General features: G+C 55.4%; 1 protein-coding gene across 1 annotated transcript; it reads right to left on the reverse strand.

The window, feature by feature from the left end:
* Positions 1 to 1,263: 1,263 nt before the first annotated feature.
* Positions 1,264 to 16,541, reverse strand: INAVA (innate immunity activator). Its single transcript, XM_063114939.1, has 10 exons — positions 16,384 to 16,541; positions 13,333 to 13,481; positions 12,557 to 12,681; positions 11,960 to 12,076; positions 11,107 to 11,329; positions 6,773 to 6,826; positions 5,699 to 5,909; positions 5,251 to 5,424; positions 2,922 to 3,606; positions 1,264 to 1,572 (listed from the first exon to the last, which is right to left on the reverse strand). Exons 2-10 carry the CDS (start codon positions 13,385 to 13,387, stop codon positions 1,480 to 1,482), a joined length of 1,737 nt encoding a protein of 578 aa, XP_062971009.1. The 5' UTR covers positions 13,388 to 13,481; positions 16,384 to 16,541; the 3' UTR covers positions 1,264 to 1,479.
* Between the last annotated feature and the right edge of the window lie 6,315 nt (positions 16,542 to 22,856).

Here is a 22,856-nt window from a genome sequence, read left to right on the forward strand (position 1 = left end):
GCGTCCCTACAGGCTCCCTTCTTTTCCTCCAGACTCCTGATGGGCCACCTTGGTTCTTCTCTCAGCTCCCTCATGCAGTTGGCTACACCGCTTTCTTCCCAGTTGGGAGAACTGTGCCAGTTTGGCCTCAAACATCAAAATTCTTGGAGCCTTCTGCTTATTCAGTCTCTGTTCCAGTCCAGGGAACTTGGAGGGGAGAGAGTTCCATGCAGGCAAAGGCAGAACTCAGCTCCCCTTGCCCCTTCTAGCCTCCACTCAGTCGTTTTCTCGTTGGAGCAGAACCCTTACCTCTATATCAGACCTGGCAGCAAGGAAAGCTCTAGGACGAGAACCCTGGGACTATCAGGTGATCTTAGCACAGGCAGCTTCCAGGCTTGCCCCAGTATCAGCAGCCAGGACAATGAACTAATGCTCTCTAAGGAAACTCAGCATCTCGTCAGGGCTCAGGAGCAAGTGTCCCCATGTCTATATAAGTAAGTATTTTCTCAGAACAAGAGCATAGCTGGGCAGGGAGTAGAAGCACCACCCCCCTACCCCCAATAGAACATGCCACAAAAGTGGTGTCTTTCCAAAAATATTTGTAAGGTATTGGTTTTTAGGACTATGATGAAAAGATATTAGGAAAAGTGGGACTGCAAGCCCTCAAAATGCCCAGAGGTGGCTGTCTAAGAGTGAACTGCTCCCCACTAACCAACACGACAGGCCAGCCCCCAGCCCGGATCCCCTGGTGCTACAATCTGGTGAAGCCTCAAAGTCAAGGCTCAGAGGTCTGGGAGCCCACAGGGAATAGATAAGGGATAGTGACTGAGGACCCTAGAAGGGATTTATGGGGTCAGAAAAATAGCAGGGTCCAGAAAGACAGGACTCCACCAGGATATACTGACCTTTAACCTACCACTCGATGTGTGTGCATCATAGAGCACATTAGAACAGGACAACGAGATCCTCCCCCAGCCCAGACTGGGGGACCCAAAGACCTGGGGAATGAGGGAGAGGCATGTGCACGAGTGTGTGCCATGTCCAGCCTCCAGGAACAGCGGGACAGGAGGGCCAGGGGTGTTCTCCAGGGGAGTTCTCAGAACTGGGGTGCACAGCACTGGAGGAATCCCCGAGGGGGCCATCCTCGCTTTGCACATCCCCAGCCACTTGTCTTGCAGGAGGAGAAAAATGCTACCAGTCAGACAGGCAAGGCCTTTAGTCCAGTAGGCCAGACTTGGGGATAAAGCATCATCAGTCGTATTACAGGGGTCTTGAGGAAAAATCACAAATATAAATCCTCAGGTCAGGGCTTCCAAAAAAACTTGTATTAAAAAAAATTATAATAAAAGGTCTCAGCTCCAGGTCATCGACCTGCGATGGGGTGGGGGAGCTGAAAGGGGCATTCAAGGGTCAGGGTCGCAGCCCCAGCCCCACTATGAACAGTCTTTTCCAGCGGCGGGGGCCAAGGCATTCGGAACACAGAGTCACACTGGGCCTTGGTTACACCTGGCTAATGATCTCTCCGTTCTCAGGTACAAAGACTTGCACAGGGGCTCCCTCAGGTGATCTCCGGAGCACACACACTGTGGGCACCTGCCAGGGTCAGAAGAAAGGAGAAGTGGTGAGCAAACCAGGTAGAAACATCGGGACAGCAAGCGCAGTTCGTCACCCTTACCCCTCCAGGACACTGACCAGCAGCAGCTGCACAGCCCTGGTTCCCTGCCCCTGCCTCCCCGGGAGGCTCTTTGTCCCCCAGGGATCACACTCCCTATTTTCCTCTCCAGGTTCCTTTGGGGTGTGACAGGCACCCTGACATGCTCCTTCCCCACCTTTCCTGGGCTCACTCCTCATCGCCCTCCCTGTCTGGCAGGTTGGGATGGGCTGGGCCTGTTCCAAGGACAGGTCCAAGCTTGCAGGAAGGAAAAAGCACGTCAGCTGGAAGGTGCAGCCTGGGACTGGGGCCAGGGTGCTGCCAGGCCAGGATGCCAGCTGCAGCCAAGAACTGGGGGATGAGGGAGGGACGCACAGCTGGGCCTGCTGGGAAGCTGGGGTCTCAAAGAAGCAGCCTGTTGGTAACTTCTGGAGTACATCCCCTACAGAGCCCTCTGTACCAGGGACAAAGAATAAAGAACGGATTCATGTGTTATCTCCACTTCCAGAATGAAGAATCTGGGTCCGTAGAAATGAAGGCTGCCACCCCTACCAGGTGTCAGGTGCTCTGTCCTACATACTACCCACCAACCCGGTCCCTGACCTCTGGGGGCCCCAGATGAAAGTCACGTCACTTATGTAGCACTTACTGCACATTGCTCCAATCATTTTAGTCTCTCAGCAGCCGTTATGAGATGGGTACTCCCGTTTTACAGAGGGAAACAGAGGCCCAAAGGGGTTCAGCCCAGTCATTTAGCTTGTGAGAAGCAGGACTGGGATGGGGACCCGGTGGCCTAGTCTGAGAGACCGTGCCCCTAACTATTGTGCCACCTGCTCCTCAGCTTGGTGCTGCGGAGGGCTGTCAGGAAGGCAGTCACAGGACAGCCAACCACAGGTTCCACTTCTTCAAACACATTTCCAGACTCGCGCCATGTCCTGGGCCCTCAAGTCAGGAAATGTGGGGGTTGAATTTGGATTGGCCGTTTGATTATGAGGAGGCTCACTGCTTTGTGGATCGTCTGTGGAGCTCCCTGTGAGGATAATGTCCACCAGCCTCCCCAGGCACGTGCTGCTCTTTAGCTAGGCACAGCACACAAAAGCAGCAGGCACCCCCGGGGAGTCAGGAGCACCTTCCAAAGCCAAGAGGAAATGACTCCGAGGCCCATTCTTCCTAGCTGGGGATTACCCAGCCCCAGGGCTGCTGGTGGGATGTCTTGGACCCGCTGGAACTGCAGCCCTTCCCCAGCGCGACCCCCTCTTGCCCTGCCCGGTGTCCCCCCGAGCAGCCGTACCTGTGTCCGGGATCCCAGGGCTCGCCCGAAGCCCTCTCTCCCGGGGGGCAGGCTCCGGACCCGGAAAGCCCCCTGGCGGTCCAGCGAGTGGGGACGGGCGCTCCGGAGGCGTGCGCGCTCGTGCCACCACTTGAGCTCCTCGGAGACGGCGGCCCTGCTGAGCCCCCTGCCGGCGGGGCTGTCCTTCAGCGAGGGCGTCCGCACGACGCGGCTGTGGGAGGCCACCGGCCGCTGGCAGCGCAGCGGGGCGCCGTCCTCCGGGCGGGCCGGGCCCAGGGCCGCGCGACACAGCTCCCACTCGCCCGGGGGCAGGCGGCTCTCGGCCACCGCCACGTAGCGCCCTGCCGGGAAGTAGCCGGGGGACAGCAGCAGCTTGGGGTAGTGCGCGGCCGGCTCTCTGGCGCCGGCCGGGCCTCGGGCCCCGCGGTGCGGAGGCGGCTCGGGTGGGGACAGGGGCCGCAGGAAGGAAATGTCGGGGCTGCTGCTGCCCGGCGAGGTGGGGTGGGAGACGCTGGAGACGTCGGAGCCGCTGTCTTCTGAGCAGGAGTGGCAGGCAGGGTGGGGCAGCGGGGGCTTGGCTGGGAGGAAGCAGGAGTCCGGCACTGCCACCGTGTAGTGAGTGGGGCGGCGGCGGGGGAAGGCGCTGCGACCTCGGCCCTCCGGCCCCGCGCGGAAGGAATCCACCCTGCAGAGAGAGAGCGGCCGCACTGAGTCCGGGGGGCAGAAACTCTGCACCGGGGGCATGGAGTTCAAACAGGTGAGGCTGACGCTCTACCTCAAGGCCAAGGCATCACCTGTGCACATACGGGTCTTGGGTCAAACGTCCCCCGTGCAAACGAACCAACTCCCTCCTGGCCTAATGGGCGGAGAGGACACATCCCCTCTGCGGGCAAATGTGTTCCTGCTTCATTCCAACACTTGCGGTGGGTGTAAAACACGCTACTTCAGTGTCACGTGTTTTCAGCCAGTTTAGAAGCGTGCACTGTGTTCCTGAATCTGCTCGGGTAGACCCTGTCAAAAATCGAACTTGAGTGCATGACAGCTGGCATGTCCACCAGGGAGCCTCGCGCAGCTGGGACCAACAGGACCCTCGCTCTACTAATTCGCTGGGCATGCAGCTGAGTCCACCTTTTTCTAATTTGCACAACCGTGTGCTTTATGCAATGACCCTGATGGTACATAAAATATAAAATTCATTGCTTTATTTGAGACCAGTTGTTCCAAGCTGTACCTAGTCCAGTGCTGCCTGACAAGCAAATTTAAGCTTACAAAAGAATCCAGCCTGCCTATGACAACTCAGCCACTTAAACTATTAGCAAATAGCAGATAACTTGGAAAGTAACATACAGTCAATTCTCATTATTCGCAGATTCAGTATTTGCAAATTTGCCTAATTGCTAAAATTTATTTGTAATTCCAAAATCAATATATGTAGTGCTTTTGTGGTCATTCACAGACACGCACAGAACAGCCAAAAATCTGAGTCCCTTTAAATGCACATCCCCAGCTGAGGTCGAACAAGGCCTGTTGTGCCTTCTCTTTAAGTTTCATACTGTAACAAAGTGTCCTTTTTGTGGTCTACTTATTTAGTGTGCATTTTTGCATTTTTGTGCTTTGGGTTGGTAATTTTGCTGTTTAAAATGGCCCCAAACATAGTACTAAAGTTCCTAAGCATGAGATGGCTCTGATGTGCCTTATGGAGAAAATACGTGTGCTAGAGAAGCTTCACTCAGGCATGAATTACAATGCCACTGGATGGGAGTTCAGTGTTAATGAACCAACAAAACAGATTTAATAAGGTGTCTTTAAACAGAAACTCACATAAAGCAAGGCTATATATTGATTAGTTGATGAAAAATGTGACCAAAGGCTTGTGGGAACCTAACCTTGTATTTCCCCTAGGGGCAAAGGTTCAGTATTTGCTAATTCAGTGTTTGCAGCAAGTTTATAGAACAGAACTGTCACAAATAATGAGAATCTACTGTGCATCAACGGAAAAAGTGAGTTGCACATTGTGAATAACTAACAATAATCTAGTGCACAAGAAAACATGGCAAGGGTAGAAAACTTGAATCAAGTTACACAAAAAAAGGCAAAGCTGGAGTTTTTGGAAGAAATCAATTTTTTTCACGGATGACTTGCCTTTGGCTTTGCTGGTGGTGGTGCAGACTCTTTTGAGAGATGCCCCAAGATGGGACCCTAAGGAGAAGCCAAGGCACTAGCCATGTGTCACCCAGGGTGTCCCATCTGTATCCTAAGAGCCACCACCCTCCTACTGCAAGCTCTGGATGGCGGGTCCACTGCACTCCTGGGGTGGGCTATCACTTACCTCAGAGACTGTGACTGGCCCCTCCTCCCCTGCATCTCGGGGGTGGCTGGGGCGCTAGTACGGCCCTGCCACTGGCCGGGAATACTGCGGATGGGAACCATGTGGTAGGAGGCGGGTTCCAGCAGCCAGAAGCTGGAGGCACTGGGCCCATCCTGCGGTGTGGTGGCTGGGCTGCTGCAAAGGGATTGGAGATAGGTCAGTGCAGGAATGCCTTCATTTATGGGCTCGAGAAGTACAGAGCAATGGGGACACATTGGAAGGGGGCTCCAAGCTAGAGGTGCAAACTGCCAGCACCCTTGGGGAGCTACCAGAGCTCACACGTCCACCATCACACAACTAAGGAGAGGATGATCTTCCCCTTCTCCTGCTGCCATCTGCCCAACCCAGCCCATGGCCACCCCCAGCACAGTTCCCATCTGCACCTGGTCCTCCCTTCCTCTCCCCTGACCTGGATTCGCTGCTGGGCTCTGAAGACTTCCTGGGCTTCTCGTAGGGGTGGTCCAGGCTAGTCTCCTTCCAGGGGCTGTTCTGGATTGGGGCCCTCTCCAGGCCCCCAGTTTCAGGTCCTGCTGGCTTCAGCCCCTCAAGGCTCTGGGGTGGGAGAGGCCGGGAAGGTGGGGCTGGGGACTCTGGGGGAGGTTTTGGCACTTGGGACTCCTCTGTAGGGGTAAAAGAAACCTGGTAAGGGCAGAGGCTGGGGGAACCGGCCCAACAAGAACCTCCGAGGCCTGTGCGCCTTGCTCTCCCTCCCTGGCTGGCTTGTCCAACTGCTCCAGGCCATGGCTCCGGCCCCAGATGCTCAACCATATTTTCTTCTCCTTGGGACTTACTCCTTCCCTCACAGCCCTATTTTACACCTTCCTCCTTCAAGAAGCTTCCCCAGGTTGATTCTCCCTGGCTCAAGATGCTTCACTTTTTAACCTTTGCTCCTGGTGCCATGTCTCCACAGCTAGCTTTCGGTTTACCTATGTTTCTTGTTCCTGCCATGCCCATGTGCCCTATTTCCTTACTGGCCTGGGCACTCCCCTGGACAGAACCATACCAGCTTCTTGGTCCACCTTGATACCGGCATCCTCAGGGTTTGTAAACAGGGTTCTTAGTCTATAGACTTGTGTTTCCTCCCCCAATGCTACTTTCTTTTCAAAAAGGACAATGATTGTGGGCAGATTGTTCTTTGGCTCTGACCAGTGCATCTTGAAATAAAGTCCCAGGCTGAAGGAGGGACAGCTGAGGTGGATGGGCTCTGCTGGAATTTGCCTTTCCCTTCCCCATCAAAATGATTGAGCTTCTAGAATGGGAGATGGTCAGCACATTCCCCATCCTCAACTGAGCATGTGCAGGGGCACATGGAAATCAACATCAAGTCGAAGCAAAGAGCCTAAGCCTGGAACCCTTGCCCTTGCTAGCTCATCAGAAGCTCCGCTCCCCATTTTGAGGACCTCACTAGCAAACTCTGGCAAAGCCCCAAAGTCTTCCAGGAGGAATCCGGGCTTGATGACAGTCCCCAAACCATCCCTCTTACCTTCCTCCAGGAGTAGCCCATCTGACAGGGAGCTGTCATTGGAGACACTAAGCTCTGGAAAAGTCAAAGAGCAGAGAAGAAAGGGAAGTAAGGAAATTAACCCAGAGATATGAGTAACCAGGAGCACTGAGCAGCCTGGTCCCTCCCCCAGGACAGCACCCACTTTCAGAAAATGTGCTAAATGCTATAGTGAGTATGAATTTATTACTGGGAAGTAGAAAAAAAAAATCAGAAGTCCGGGGCTAGGAGACAGGAAACCCGATTTGAATCCTGACTCTGTCATTAGCTGTGCAACCTTGAATGAGCCATTTCAGTGGAAAATGCAACTTCATTTTCCCCATCTGTCAAAAGAAGCCAGGGCTTCCTGGCCATGGGAGGGAAAGACAAAGAGCCATTTTGAAAGGTCCTTGGGATGAAAAAAGTTTTACTAACTTTTTGATAGTCTTCTGGCATCACAAATGCAGGTCACCTCAAGTATCCCAAATCTGAGAACTCCTGTGTTACTGGCAACAAGAGCACTGCACGGTGAGAAGCTGAGCTGTGGGACTGTGAGGCCAATTTAAGCTAGGCTCTGGCCAGCCAGCCCTAGGAAGCTTCTTTAATTGGTGATAAAGCAAGTCACCTGAATGAAATGGGAGTGTGGCAGTTGTCACCCAGGAAATCAGAGGGAGCTCATTTTTGCCATCCCCCTAGACAAACTTAAACCTTCAGATCTTGAGAGCTCATGGGAGCTGATGTGACCTAGATAAAACCTTTAAAACATTTTCAACTGTGTTTCAGAATGAAGATGAGAAAAAAATGAATACTACTAACATTTCTATTGTGCCGATACTTTTCTAAGTACATTACATACATTAATTCATGTCATCTTCATAACAACCATGTATGGTAGATTTTATCATCTCAATTCCGAGGAAATCGAGTCTCGGACGGGTTGGGTAAAAAAAGCACACAGTTCCAACCATCTTGAAATCCCTTGCAAATTATGGCCCGTGGGCCAAATCCAGTTCACTGTCTGTTTTTATAAATAAAGTTTTATTGGAACATAGCTACAGCTTTGTCTCAGTGCTTTAGCACCAAAATGGCAAAGTCGAGCAGTGATACAGACCACATGGCCCACAAAGCCTAAAACATTTACTATCTGACCCTTTATGGGAAAGTGCCAACCATTGTTCCACAGCTTAAATGAAATACAAACTTTACCCAAAGCAGTTTTGCAACTTTGTAGGGCATGCGGTACAGGGAGCTGGGCTGACTCAAGAGTAGCCCATGCTTTGCTTGCCTCACAATGAGCCTTTGCTGTGGGGTTAGACTGAGGGGACACCCCTTTATTGAATTCTGATTCCCTGCCTCAGATCTTTTACAAATACCAGGAGAGAAAAGATTTTTGTTTTTTGCAAATATCAAGTTGAAATTGTGGAACTGTTATTGTCATGGCCCGGCAACACAAGTAGGGTTAGAGTCATGTGTTTTGGTTTGAATATATGGTCTGGGAAGAAAGACATCATTCCCTATCACCTCCAGTCTTAAGAACAAGCAGATCAGAGTTTCAGACACCAAGAGGTACAAGGTAAAGAAGTCTAGAGACACGTTGCCTTTGCAGAGGTGTGGGCTGGGTCAGGTACCTGGATCTGCTAGCCAAACACAAGTGGTTCCTGAGGGCTGTTCGCTGTCCTTCCACTGTCCCAACCCAGCCCTGGCTCAGCCTTGCCCTGCCCTCCATCTAGTACAACTCTCCCTTACAGCAGCAGCAGGAGACCCTGGGTGGATGGGTAATGACACAGATTACACTCACAAAATAAGCACTCTCAAAGGCTGTGCCATCCAACACAGCGGCCACCAGCTTCATGTGGCTACTTTTTAAAAATTAAATAAAATTAAAAATTCAGTTCCTCAGTCATATTAGGCATATTTGAAATAGTCAGCTACATGCAGCTAGTGGCTACTACGGGACAGCACAGATACAGAACACGTCCATCATCACAGTAATTCTGTTCGAGAGTGTTGCTAAAGGCTGGCACTGTCAATCAACAAACGCAGACCAAGTGCCTCACACATTGCAGAGGCGTGTGCTAGGGCTGCCCCCATCAAGTTCACCATAGTAAATTAGTTCAACATCTGACAGCTCCCTGCCACCTGCGGAGTACTGGCTACTTACTCTCACCTGGCATCATTATTTTCGCAAATTGAATAACCCTTGTGTGGACCCAAGGGGGCGGGGTGAGCTTTTGTTTGGGGGTGTCCTTTTTGTAGTTTGTTTGTTTTCTTTTTTTCATTTTTAATTCAAAACACCTTTTAGCTACTAACAAATTATTATTCCCTCTCTACTTCCTCCTTTCTGGGAGAGCACAGCTGGGCAGAAGAGCCACAAAACAGGAATTACTTGTCTGGAACTGCCTCTGAGCTCCCAAGGCAGAACATTGGGACCCAGGACTGCAGGCCCATGTGGAGAACAGGTCCTGAAGGAGAGCAGGGTCTTTATGCGAATCTGGAAAAGTCAGCAGCTACTCCAGGTGTTTCTCCCCACACACATCTCTATTTTCTCCTGGGCTGAGTGCCCTGAGAAGGTTACAGAACCTTGGCCTCCTGCCTCCCACACAGGGTTAAGCCAGAGTCCCAAGCATGTCCTAGCCTGCTCTCCACTCCCAACAAGAAGCATCATTGGTCACAACGGCGGCAGCAAAGTGACACCACTCCACCACCTCACTCATGGGTAGAAGCTCCCAGCAACGGCAGCACCTGTGGGCAGAGGCAGCTGTGGAGCAGTGTGAGCTAGAAGGGAGAACAGGCAGGCAGAGACCAACTGGGACAAGGGCACATCTCACCACCCTGATGGCTCCCCACAAGCACAAAGCAAGTTGGCCATTAGCAATTTCCATGCCCAAGTCAGCAGCTGCCTTTCAAGGCAAGGTCAAGTTCTGGGGTCTCCACTGAGAGTGGAGTAAGAATGGAGAATTTTTTTCCTATTAAAGCCTCAGAAACCGAAAGAATGTTGTCCTGCAGACAGGACGTGCCTGGAGCTCTGGTTTTAGAACCGGAGAGAAATCTGGTCACCTGGCCCTGGGTCAGTCAGCCCCACTATCTTCTGTGTTTACTGGGTCAACTGTCACATGGAGGCACGTCCTCCTTTGTCATCAACTCCTGGCTGCTGGAGGTGACCTGGGTAGTGTCTGGTCACACTTTCTACTCTATATTAGAGGTGATGGGTGGGGGCAGGGATCTGTGAGAACTGTGCTGAGATAACTGCCTTCCCAAGGCATATATCATGGGCAGATGGACCAGGAAGGGCCCTCAGGCTTCCATCTGAGTGTTCCCAGTTAGGGAGAATAGTCTTGGCAAAAAGCGGAACCGATATGCAGGGATAGGCCTGGGAGTGCAGGAGAAGCAGCCACCCTCCAAATCAAGGCAGAGGCCTCTGAATCCAGTTCTGCTGCAGGGCTACTGCCTCAGATGCAGCCAGGGAGGTCTGGGACCCGTATGCAGAGTCTGGGAGGTGAGATCAAGCCATGGGCATGACACAGTGGGGATTGTAATGGAGGAGTGGAGGGCTACAAGTCTTGACCTGACAAGCTGGGTTTGGGCTGCAATCCCACATAAGGGCTCAGAACCACCTGTTGGAAGTTACCCCAGGCTGGATGCACTGATGTCACGTGGCTGGCCACAGGCATTGGCAACTCACCAGGTGCCCCACAGCCACTGGTCTCTGGGCCAAGGGACCCAGAGGTTGGACCACAGGCACAGTAAGGGCAGAGAACAGAAGTGGAAAGATTCCACTCTTGACTGGGGTGGTTCTATATACCTAAGGGGACCATGGGATGTGACAGTGGTGGTGCCAGATTTCGACCTAAGCCTCCCAAGAGTAGCTGTTGGCCCGTGGAACAAATCAGTGATCAGTGGCCCATAGCAATGGTAGACTCCTGTGCTGCCTAACTCAGGCCAGGACAAGTGCGTCAACTCACACTACCCTGACCCACCTAAGCCATCGCCCTGTGGGCGGCAGCAGGATGGGCTGGGGTACTCCATTGAACACACTCTTGGGTTAAGTTCAGGGTCAGCCCAAGGAATGCCTTCTGCCTAGGATTTCTTTTTGAAGACGGTGCATTTTGAGGAGGATGTGGAAGGAAGGAGCGAGATGTTTTCTAAGGAGGTCGGGGAGAGGGTCTCATGGGATGGGATTGCGGGGGTAAGGCTGGGGTCAGGGTGGACCCAGGTGTCAGGTTTGTCCAGCTGGAGCTGATGTGCAACATTAAACATAGTGCCGGGCACTTAGGCGGTGCTAACCAAATGCAGATGCAGCCGCCCGCCATCCCACGGGGCTCCGCGCGCCGGCTCACCTCGGCCGAGGGGCAGCGCGACGGCGGCCGGGGTCTCGCTGCTGCGCCGCTGCTCCCCCAGGCAGCGCTGCAGCTCCTGCAGCTTCTTCTCCTCCTGCAGCGCCGCGTGCTTCCGCTGCCGGCGCGCCTGCCGGCTCAGGTTCTCCTCCAGGCACAGCCGCCGGGCGGCCTCCGTGATCTGCAGCTGCAGGGCCAGCTGGCGCTCCAGGCTGCTCAGGGGGTCCTGAGGGACGGGGCGGGAGTGAGGCCCGGGACGGCAGCGGGCGCGGGGGGCCCAGAGGACAGAGGGCGGCAGCCAGCGGCGTCCAGGACGTGGAGCAGACGGCGGAGTGGCGGGAGGGGCCCAAGAGCAGGCCCGTCTGCCCGTGGGAAAGGCTGGCGCAGGCTCCCACCCCGCAGCCTGCCTGCCCAACCGGGCCGGGTGGGAACCCAAGTGCGACACTCTCCCTCCCGACCCCAGAGGGCTGGGCGGCCGAGCCCATGGGAAATGGACGCCACTCGCGCCACGGGGAAGGGCACCGGGGCCCCCACCCCTTCCTCCCACGCTGAGAAAGAGCCTCCCTTAGGGGCCGGGGAAACCTGTCCGGACAGGCTGCGGCCTCGGCCTCGCGGGCTTAACTCATCCTCTGCCCACTGGGGCCAAACCCAGTGTCCTCCCTCGAGTTCCCAGCCCGCGGGGCCCCCGTGGCGGCACACCTTCCCGCGGCCGTCTGGGCTGCACGGGAGTGGGTGTCCCTGGCCCCCCGTGGGGCCGAGCGCCCGCGTTGGAGGTGCGGGGTGGAGAGGAGGCTGCCGGGCCACCGCCACCGGCCGTCGGGGAGGCAGGCGTGCGCCGGCCGCGGAAGCGCCTCACCTCTCTGTGCAGGGCCCACTCGTCCAGTTTGTAAGCCGCTCCGATCCTGCGGCGGACCCTGGGGGGCTTTTCCCCTGGTTTGGGGGGATACTCCGCGGGCAGGGTGCCTGTCAGCTCCTGGGGGGAAGCAAAGTCGAGTAGGCCGCTGTCCCCTTGCCCGGCCCTGGGCCAGCTAGGAGTGGCCTGCCCACGGCCCCGGCCTCGCACGTGCTGCCCGTCCAGGGGCTCCTCTCGTCCCCGCCACGGTTGTCTCATTGCCGTCTTTAGGGTACAGTCTGCACTCCCTGCCCTTTTCCTTCTGATCACTTCCTCCCGAGAGCCATGCGCAGCCCGTCAACCCCGCCTCCGGTTACAGCTCTCACAGGCAGAGTCTGCTCTGTCCCCCTGCAGCCCCTCATGTCCCTCATTCCCGTGCCTGCGCCCCCCCCCCGGGTCTAACGTGGCATCAGAGGGGCTCTGAGCACCAGATCCTTGGCCGCTTTCTCTCAAGAACGGGTTTCCGTCCCCTCAGCACCCCCCCTCCCCGCCCCCCACCCCCGTCCCCAAACGTGGCTCCCAGGCTCGTCAGCAAGCCCAGGGTGGCGGCCGCCCGCTCACCGCCTCCCGCAGGCAGAGCCGCCTCAGCTCCTCCAGGCAGGCCTCCAGCCGCGCCTCCAGCGCCCTCTGCTGCTTGCGCACCGCGTGGGTCAGCTCCCTCATCGGGGACACAGGGCTGTCCGGGCCTGCGGGCACAGCTCAGGGAATCAGGGAAGCCTGTCTCGGACACTTGCCGACCACCCCTAGGGGAGTGCACACACAAACGCACACGCACACAGCCTCATGCCTGCCCACAAGCTATGGGCTAGTTGCAGTGGCCCGTGTCATAACCCCTTTGGACCGTTTCCTGGCTGCCCAAAGGAGGCAACATCACAGCTCAGAGGGAAGGGCCGTCCCATCAAGCGAGCTGCGGCAGGAGGGCTGCACGGTCAGAACTCCCTCTGCACCTCCCCCTCCGCCTCCTCTCTCTCCTTCCCTCTCTCATGCACACACACAAGCCTCTTCTCTCCTGTCTTCTGTCAAGACTAGGCACACAAGCATGGGCTGGCCAGAGAGCCAGGACCTTTACACTGGCCACATGACATGTTTCCACTTCTTAGTAACCGCCAGGGCTAAAGTCGCACATTGCAGATTCCTGTTCCAGATAGGACCAAAACTCCAGGCTAGACCCCTCCAGGGAGGAAAAGTGCATGTATGCCTGAGGCTCCGGCCCTTCCAGTAACTGCCCCTCCCCCCAGCCCTGGGAGTCTCCACCTGGCCAGCCCTAGAGCCTGGGGACTCAGGACTCAGGAGTCAGGCCGGGGACCAGGGCGGTGGGATTTCCCCAAACCACTCACCAGACTGCAGGATGACGCCGCTGTCCGTGTCGCTGACCTCATCCTTACTCTCCATGCTGCAGTTCTGGGAGGAGGGGGCACAGGGTAGGGAGGGGTGACACTGTTCCCAGCCTGGGCCAGGATGTGTAGGTAGCCTGGAGTTTCCCCAGCTTTTAAGAGAAAAGAGCGATAAGAAAAAAGCTATATGTAAACCTCCTTGGTTCCATACAGTTTAGAAAGAGATGCTCGATGGCAGGGGGAATGGAAGTGAGGGCTGTGTTTCTGGAACGATTGTGGGGGTACCAGGGGGTTCTTGGCCCTGGGGGCTGCCTAAGAGAAGGTGGGCTCTCTGAGGCCCAGCCTAGCTCCCTGCTGGACAGCCCTCCCAGGCCCAAGGGAGTTGACGGCAGTAGTGGCCACAAGAGCCACCAAGACTGGGGAGCAGGACAACAAGGAGAGAGGATGAAAAGGAAGGGGATAAGAAAAATAGGATGGGTGACAAAGCAAGCAGGAAAGGGAAGGAGAAAGGAGATGTCTCTGTGGGGCATGGCTGTCTTCAGCCCGACCACCCAGGAAGCACGAGGCATGTCCTGCTGCCCCAGTGGGTGAGGGCTCTTTAAGAAGTGCCAGGGCACTGGCCCAAAGCCCTAGTCTGGGGCCATCAAAGCCCAGGCCGCCCTGTTCCCCAGCCTGGGTTATTCATCTGCAGACAGGTGCAGCCGCTCTGTGACAAAAAGGTGTCCCAAAGCCCTGAAGCAACCCCAGAGCCACCACGATACCTTGGAGGCCACTCAAGAGGGAGTGAGCCTGGATCGCCTATGTCCCGCAGCCAGGGGAGACCCGGGGGGTCTGTCAGGGTTTCCAGAAGTTGCAGGGAGAGAGTGCCCAGAGCAGAAGCTGCCCAAGGACAGAAAGGAGACCACCTGCTCCTCTGTCTCCCTGGGTGGCACGGGTGCAATCCCAGTTGTATGTCACCCAGCCGGCACCAGTCACCCAAACAACACCTGTGCCCCCTGCCTCGCTCTCCTCACCAAGCCCACACCCTAGACGGGGTCCCAGCTGGCCAGGACCTGGCAGCTGCTGGCTAGAGCAGGGGTGGGGAGGGGCGGGTGGAGCCTGGGCGGACAGTCTGGAAGGAGAACCCAGCCACCTCCTTACTGAGTCAGCCCATTGAGCAAGAGTCCAAAAGTCCTTCTGAGTTTCTGTCTGGAGCTTATCCTGCCTCCTCAAAGCACAGGGCTGTGGGGAGGGGGAGGGGGGCTCCACCCCTCCAAGGGCAGCCAACAGGACAGAAAAGTAGGCCTTGGGAAAGCAGACCACAAAGCAAGGCAGAGAGAGGGAGAGGGGACTGCTGTCAGCCAGGTACCCAACAGAACCTCTCTGACTATCAAGACAGAGCAGGAACAATCGAGAGCTTTCATAGACCTACGTAAACAACACAGCCTATCAAAGTACCATAGGCAGCAACGATTAGGAATACAGCTCTGAAAACAATATGTATCTTGCACTTTGGAATTTCAGTTCTCCAAGGAAGTCTAGAGAATGCATGGTAGAATTTTTAAAAAAAGGAAAAAAATATGTGGAACCTTTGCAAACATGCCAAAGAGAGAAATTGACCACACATTCCGGGAAACCCAGAGTACTCAGGGTGACTATTAGCTCTGCACCGGCCATCCATCCCAAACCCTTATGGCTCCTAGAGATAAGAACAGGACAGAGGAGCAGGCAGCTCACCCCTCCTTCCGCCTGCTCAATCCCAGCCTTCTACCCACCCTGGGCATCCTCTGACCCTCCCAGAAGCCAGGGGCAGGACCCAGCCAGAGCTAGGAAGCAAGGCAGAGCCTCAGCCAGCATGCTGAACAGTTGTGCTGTGGAAAACGGGAGGAGGTAACATGGGAGGGGAAGCCACTAATTAGGCACACTTGCTAATTATTAACCACTGAGGAGTTGCCTTGAAAAGTTGGGACAACTCAGCCCCTGCTTCTCAGGGGCTCCTAGACTGTTGCAGAGGAGTGGGGACTTACAAGGACAAGGAGGTGCCTTAGCCACCTCCTCTCTTCTCCAGCTCCCCCCACCCCCAGGTCAGCCCAGTCCCTCACTGCCAGGGTCAAGGGGGGGGCACAGGCTTTCACGGTGGTCCCAATCTCATGTGGGCCCACTCTGGGCTAATTTACTGCTCCAAGTAGGGCAAAGAGCACAAGACCGGAAGTCGGAGCCCTGGATTCCAGTGTCGTCCTGCTACTGCTCGTGTTACCTCCGGGAATTCACCTGGTTCGCTGGGCCTCTGCTGGGCCTCCTTTCCTCGTGTGCACAGTGATTAGACAGTATCTAAGGCCCTCTCTAGCTCCCTGGTCTGATGTGGACGTCTGGAACAATGTCAGGCTGAGAAGGAAACCCACGCAGTCACGTAGCAGACCCCACTCATCTGTCCCTGCCAAACTTCCCCCCATCCCCACCCCCTGCCCCAGTGTGGGGAACGTGCCCCAGAGTCCACAAGCCAGGGCTCAGGCCACCTCCACCCAGGAGGATGGGGTCTTAAGTGTCTAAGGCATTGCTTTTGCGTAAAGGCAGTTCAGGTAACATCCTCAGCCCTCCCCACACAGAGGCCCCTCCTGGCCCTTCCTACCATCCACACCCTCAGCCCCGGGCTCCTGCTCCTCTCACCCAGCCCCAGTAAGGGGCCGTAAGAAGCAGCCCACCTGGCTGAACAATGTCCCAGAAAAAGGCAGAGGAGGAAAGAAGGGGGATAGACGGAGGAAGGGAACCTCTAGCCATTGGGGGTCCTCCCCCATCACAAATGGACCCCCAAAGCCAGGTCCCGGGCCTCTCTATTCCAGATCATCTCTGCTTGCCCTTTCTCTGGTGGAAACTAACACCTGGGGAACCACGGGGACAGGTTCCCCATCCATGCTCGCATCTAAGCCCACCAGCACCCCCCTAAGATCCCTGTGCCCCATATATGCGCTGGTGGGGGCTCGGGGAGGGGTGATGGCTACTTCCTGGGCTCCCTCCGCTCCCAAGCCAGCCTACCCCTCAGCCCCAAAGATCCTCTCCACCCTGCTCCGCCCTCACCTGCTTCTGGGATTTAGTCCAGGAATTTGGCAAACACCCCCTGCTCCCAGGTCAGGGGGTCGAAGGGCCTCGCATGTCGCCTCAGGGTCTCCCAGGCCACAGGCTGGCCACCCTGTGCTCTCTCTGAACAGGCTGTAGCTCTCCGCACGCTGCTGGCCGGTCTGTCCCTCCCGGGCTGCCAGGCCAGGGGAGCCAGGTTACTTGTTATGACTTGAGTCAGAGGGGAGGGGCAGGTGAGCAAGTCCTTCCCTGAACTAATCCCGCTGCGACTGAACAGGCAGGCGGCTCCGGGCCTCTGCACTTCCGGGGGGAGGGGGGAAGCAGGGAAAAAGGGGCTCCCCAAGGAGGAATCCCACAGGAAGCCAAAGGGGTCATGTCCTCATGGCCTCAGGGGCCCTGAATGCAATGTGGGAGCTGTGAGGTGCCTGCCCTGATCCTGGCTCTCCTTGCCTCCCTTGTACCTCAGTTTCCCTTTCCAGAAATCGAGGTATGTTAGGCCCCAAAAGCAGGGTGAAATGTTCACTTTCCACGAGAACACCAGCAGGAAATTCATAAACTGACAGGGATGGGTCACGGCTCCTCCCCATACACTGAAATGGAGACCAAGGCCTGAGTTTCATCTCTCCCAAATCAGAATTTAAAAACCTCAGGCAAGGCAGCCACCCTGGAATTCCATACGCAGAGGCCCTAGGGTCCTAGAGAGGGAGGCCTAGGCTGTTCTCTCTTTTTATCCCAGTCATTTCTCCCCAGTGGCATCAAGGCCATCATTTCTTGTTTATTATTTACTTCCATCCCCCAGCACCCCGATCCCCAGCCCTGTCCCCTACTCCACAGGAAGGCCGCTGTGACTCCAGGCTCTAAGCCCACTTACCAAATGCAGGGGTCCAGAGACCAAAATGGAACTTGTTACCTACAAAAAAATGAACCTCCAGGTCTCCCACCCCATAGACCTTCAAGCAAATGGAAAACTGAGTGGAGCCCAGCCTGTTTCACGGGGGGAGCAGAGCAAAGGCTGACTGCTGCCTGTCCCCAGCAGGCTGGAACACCCAGAGGTAGACTGCACGGGTGGGCGAGCTGCACCCCTCAAGTCTTTATCCGTCACCCTCCTCTCCTCCACTCTCTGATCCTCCCCCCACGCCCCCGCCCAGATTCCAGCACCTCCACATGTTTGGATTGCTTCCCCTCCCCCAGTCCCTAAAGACCCCCGTCTCCACTCCCCAGCCCTCAGTGCAGAGCGGATTAAGGAAGTGTGCTCCCACCAAGCATCTCCTGTGGGGCAGAGCTCTGGGCCACCTCCCCTCCGCCAGCAGGCCCCACTCCCCCCACACACAGGCAGCACACCTTCACATTCCTGTACACACCCTCTTTCCAAACAATGCTAGCCCCAGAGTCTTCCAGGCTGACCTGCTTCTCTCCCCAGGCTGAGGCTGAGGGGCCCTAACAGGGCACAGTCTCCGCTCGCTGCCCCCTCCCCACCATGGGGAACATGCTCTTCGGGTCTCCCAAAGAGCCTGCAGTCCTGCCCTTCCCCCAGTCCTCCCCAATACAGCAGTCCCTCACCTTCCCCCTCTAGGTTAGGCCCTTTCTTCCAGTGTCAGAGAGAGGTTGACTCTGAGCATAAGTAGCCCTTCCTCTACCTTGCCCATTCCCCAGCTCCAGGTGGGGGGTTGTGATACTTTCTAGAATCAACTCATAGCTCATATATTTTAATGCATAAAAGAAAATTAAAACAATCACTAAGAGAACCAATTATATTGAAATACAGCTCTAAAAGCAGAAAAACATAGCAATATATATATATGCTTTTTTATTAACATTAAACAGGATCTAGCAGGGGGCAATTTCATGTAAGCGATGAGTGTAAACAACATTTCAAGACAGCGGCTATGTGATATGAAACTGTGAATTCTATTAATGGCAAAGTCACAGGTACTGCCAATGCTACCGTGGTTTGATGGCCATCATAACTGAAGGCCACGCTAAATTTCTGCTCAAGTTCTTGAAAATAAAGACTACTTTTTTCCCCATCTAAGTTTACAAACTCTCTGAATTCTCTCCAGAGATGCCTGGGTGCCCGTGGGCCCAGGTGGGAACCCCTACCCTGGGGTCATGCACCATCTCCGAATTCAGGGGAGGGAAGTACAGGTGATCAGCCTCGCCGTTTGCGCTGGTGATCTGGACTTCTCAGACACCTCGCTCCCCCAAACTCACACTCAGTGAATCTGAAGCTTGGAATGTGGCTGGCAAACCAACCCTCCCGCCATGTCACTCCGGTCCTACCATCTCCATGTTCCCAACAGCACCCAGCAAAGTACAGTCTCGGGCCCTCCTAACATTTTACTTAATGAATTAGTGAATCAATGGTCAGCTGCTAGAGCGACAGTGGAAAAACGAAGAGAGATAAATAGCCTGGGACCCTCCAAGTGACGACGGTGGGCGACGGCCCCCTGACTTTTCTTTCTCCGCTGTCCTCTCTGCCCACCGGGAAAGGTGTTCGCCTCCAACCACCGATGGCGGAGTGGGCTGGGACGGAACTGCAGGCCAGCCGGGAACGCGCCCCGAGAGCGGACCTCCAGGCTTCTTCCAAAGCCCCTTTGTCCCGTCCCCCCGCTCCCCTCCCCCACCGCGCCCTGCACCCCGGGCCGGCCGGGACTTCGCTCCTTTTGTCTGGCTGCTCTGCGGCTTTCCGGACCCCGGCCGGGCGTCCCCAGGCGTGGGGAAGGTCGGGGGAGAAAGGTCGGAGTTGGAAACGCGCCTGTTGGGCAGGAAGTCCGGATCCCGCCCCCGGGGGAAAGTCACCCTATTCCCTGTGGGGGTCCCCTCCGCTAAGGCTGAAGACCGTGCGCCCGGGGCGGGGAGCCCGCCGTCGAGCTCCCCCCTTACCTGTCCCATGGAGCTCCGGCGCCGCCCGCCTGCCCCCGCGCCCCCCGTGCCCGCCTCGCAGCTTCAGGACCCGATCGTCCGGGCCACCTTCCCTCTCCCCGAGTCTCCGCCCGGCCTTCCCGCCCCGGAGGTATTTCATTTAACTTCGGCATTTGCAGCATCCCAAATGTTAAAGATCCCAAGACATCTGTCCCCTGGGGCATACCAAGGCCCAGAGGAAAGAGGGGAAGATGCAAGAGGGGACTCGAGATTCCGACCCAAGGGTCGGGGCGGGGCCGCACGCGGGGGTGGCGAGGCGGCAGCAGGGCTGGGTGTCCCGCGGGGACAGCAGCTCCAGGGGCGAGGCCGGCCCGCTCCTCCCGCTTTCGACGCCCGCGTGGCGGGACACCCCCGGCGCTGCCAGTTTCCGCAGCCCAGGCGGGAGGAGGCTCCTGTCGCGTCCGAGGGCCGCCTTTCATCCGCGCGCTCTGGCCTGGCTGGGGGCAGGTTTCATTCCCGGAGACCCCGGGGTGGAAGAACGGAAGGAGGCGGCGGGGGGACGCCGCGCCCCTCCCCGCCCCCGCGGGTCGCCTGCCCGGGTGCTGTGCACCGCCGTGCGCTGCGGAGCCCAGGCGAGCCCAGGCGCGCTGGCCGAGCCGGGACTGCCTCTCCTCCCGCGGCCCCAGCCCATTCCTCCTGCCGGGGGTCGCCGGCTGAGTTCCGGCGGGTTAAAGGAAAGGAGCCCGCTCCCGCCGAGCGCCTCCTACTGTTCACTGCGAGCCGGTGCATCCCCGCCCCTCCATCCATTCATTCACTCACTCACTCTTCCCTGTTTTCGTTTGTTCAATGAACACTCATTGAACATCTGCTAGTGTCCAGCACGGTGGATCAAACTTTAAACCCCTTCGCTGGAGGGTTCCCCAATCTAGACAAGTACCAGTGAAGTGAGGGCTAGGACCCAGGGCCAGGACAGTGGAGGCTGACTCGGGGGGAGGGTCCGCAAGCTGGGCCAGAGGAAGCAGTGCCATGGGAATTGGGAGGTATGAGGAGGAAGCAACACAGCAGTGACAGGCTGTACAACAGCACAGCAGATTCTAGGAGCTGCAGGGAATTGGAGGGATGGGATGAAGAGGAGGGAAGGGGACAGAAGATGGAAGAGAGAGGAGGCTAAAGTGTCAGGTAGGGGCCCGTCAGGAAGCAGGGAGGCTCCGTGCGGTTGTCCAGGTTGTGCACCACACTAAAAATGTTCACCTATGCTCCACCCACCTAGCCCCGTGCCTGCACCTGTCTGCCTAGAAGGGGTGGCTTCTTTTTATTTGTACGATGGCACTATATGAACTAAATTGACTGAAGAGCCTTGTGGGCTAAAGGTTTAAGATTTCTATCTTGAAATTGAAGAGAAGCTAATTGTCAGGGTTTTCCAGAGAAACAGAACCAATAGGCTATTATAAACATATATAGCCTAATGGTATATATGTATATAAGAAAGATTTACTTTAAGGAATTGGCTCATGTGACTGTGAAAGATGGTTAAGCTCAGAATCTGCAGGGTAGACCATCAGGCTGGAGACCCCGGGAAGAGCTGCAGTTCAGATCCAAAGGCAGCTGGCTGGCAGAATTCATTCTTTCTCTGGGGAGGTCAGGCTTTGTTCCATTAAGACCTTCAACAGATTGGATGAGGCCCACCCACATTATGGAGGGTAACCTGCTTTACTCAGAGTCTATTGATTTAAATGTTAATCTCATCCAAAAAATGCCCTCACAGAAACATCTAGAATGATGCTTGACCAAATATCTGGGTACCGTGGCCCGGCAAAGTTGACACCTAAAATTAACCATTGCACTCCTGAAGATTGTTGATCCAGGAGACTGGGCAGATTCACCTTGAGAAGATGACTTCGGGGTCTGAGTGGCAGCGTGGAGAGAGTGTGGAACCGGGAACAGTGAGGGGACAGTCATCCAGTCAAGAGGCAACGGAGGCTGAACTCAAGTTGTGGCAGTGAGTGGGGTGGGAGAAGGGGACAGGGGTAAGTCAGGAGCTATTTAGGAGGTAGGCCTGGCCTGTCTCTGTAACTTATTGCCTAAAGAGGTGGGCAGTGAGGACGAGGCAGGAGTTGGGGATTCCCAGGTTTCTGGCTTGAGAGTTTACTTTGAGGTGTATTCACTTTGAGTCATCATGACAATGTGCAGCATCCTGATAATGCCATTCATGATGATATCCAACAGTCTGGCTGGGGGCTCTAGAGCCCAAAGAAAGTTGGAGGAGAGGGCTTGGGAGCCACTGCAGAGTTGCAGCTCTGGGACTGGATCACCAGGGAAGAATGCACAAAATGAGAAAAGAACCGAGGGGCAAGTGGGGGAGGTGTGTGTGTGTAACTCTGGAAATATTTAAGAGGTGGGCAGAGGGTAAAGTGCCTTCGAAGATAAGTATTATTATTACTCATGGGACAGAGTAATTTGTTGTACTGTAGTCCTTCTCTCCCTCCCCCACTCATTCCTACCTTTTCTCTGGATGGGAAACAGAAGCTTCCCGCAGGCACCAACCCTGAGTCTACTGAGACAATGCCAGGTGTCCTGATGAGCAAAGGCAAGGATGTGGGTCTTGGAGGGCCAAGTAAGAGGTGAGACAGACTGGGAGTGGGAAAGAAAATGATGTATGCCCTGAACAGCTGAGACCCTGAGCACATCGTCATGGCAGTGCCCTCGGGAGATGACAAGGTCTCAGCAAGGATGGGAGTTCGAACCTTGAGCCCTAGGTTTCCAGCCTTGCCAGATTCCTGCACCACACATGTCTAGGAAGCAGGAGCCCCTAGGCTGCAAGAGACCCCTGCAGGCTGGAGCAACTAGACTGTCATACCTTACTTTCTGGGATCCCCTAAGTCTTGAGGAAATGGAACTTTCTGCCCTCCCAGCAGGTTGGAGCACAGGAAAAAACCTAATTATTGAAAAGAGTAAAGTGATCAGCATGTCTTGCAATCCTGAGTTTGTAGGTTGACATTTGTTGCAGTACTATTATCTTCATTTACAGATAAGAAAACTGAGGCCCAGAGAAGCTAAATAACTGGGTTAAAGCCCACAGCTAGTAAGTGACTGATGTGGGATCTGATGTGGGAATCCTACTGATTCCATGGCCCTACGCCTGCAGTTGGAAAACTTCAAATACAGAAGGAACTAGATGGATAAAATACAGAAATGAAGTATGTTAGGTATAAGAATTCTGGTATTCAGATACCATCACCTCTACTTTCAAAAACAGAAGCTGAAAGTCTAAATTTGTATGTAAAGTCTGATTTGTACATGTTTGATCAATTTATTAAAAATGCAAAGGAGTTGAACAAAATGTGTCTACACCCATTAGGCTGTAGTTTGGTTTCTGCTCCATGTCTCTCAGAAGAGTCTCTCGGAACATAGAGCCTGAAGTTTGCACGGGGAGCCTCAGGCATCTAAAGCTGGGGCTTGAGGAGCAGGAACCAGAGCCCTCACTGGGAATGGACTGGCTCAGCCTAAGGAGGGAAGGGAAGGAGGTGCAATTTGGGAGAGGCCACTAAGCCTCACAGCAGTTTCCCCTCTTTCCCACTTTGGCTGAAGGTGGCAGACGTTCTCCATCAGAT

The sequence above is a fragment of the Cynocephalus volans genome, chromosome 11, assembly GCF_027409185.1.
Source record: "Cynocephalus volans isolate mCynVol1 chromosome 11, mCynVol1.pri, whole genome shotgun sequence".
In the NCBI taxonomy this organism is placed as follows: Eukaryota; Metazoa; Chordata; class Mammalia; order Dermoptera; family Cynocephalidae; genus Cynocephalus; species Cynocephalus volans.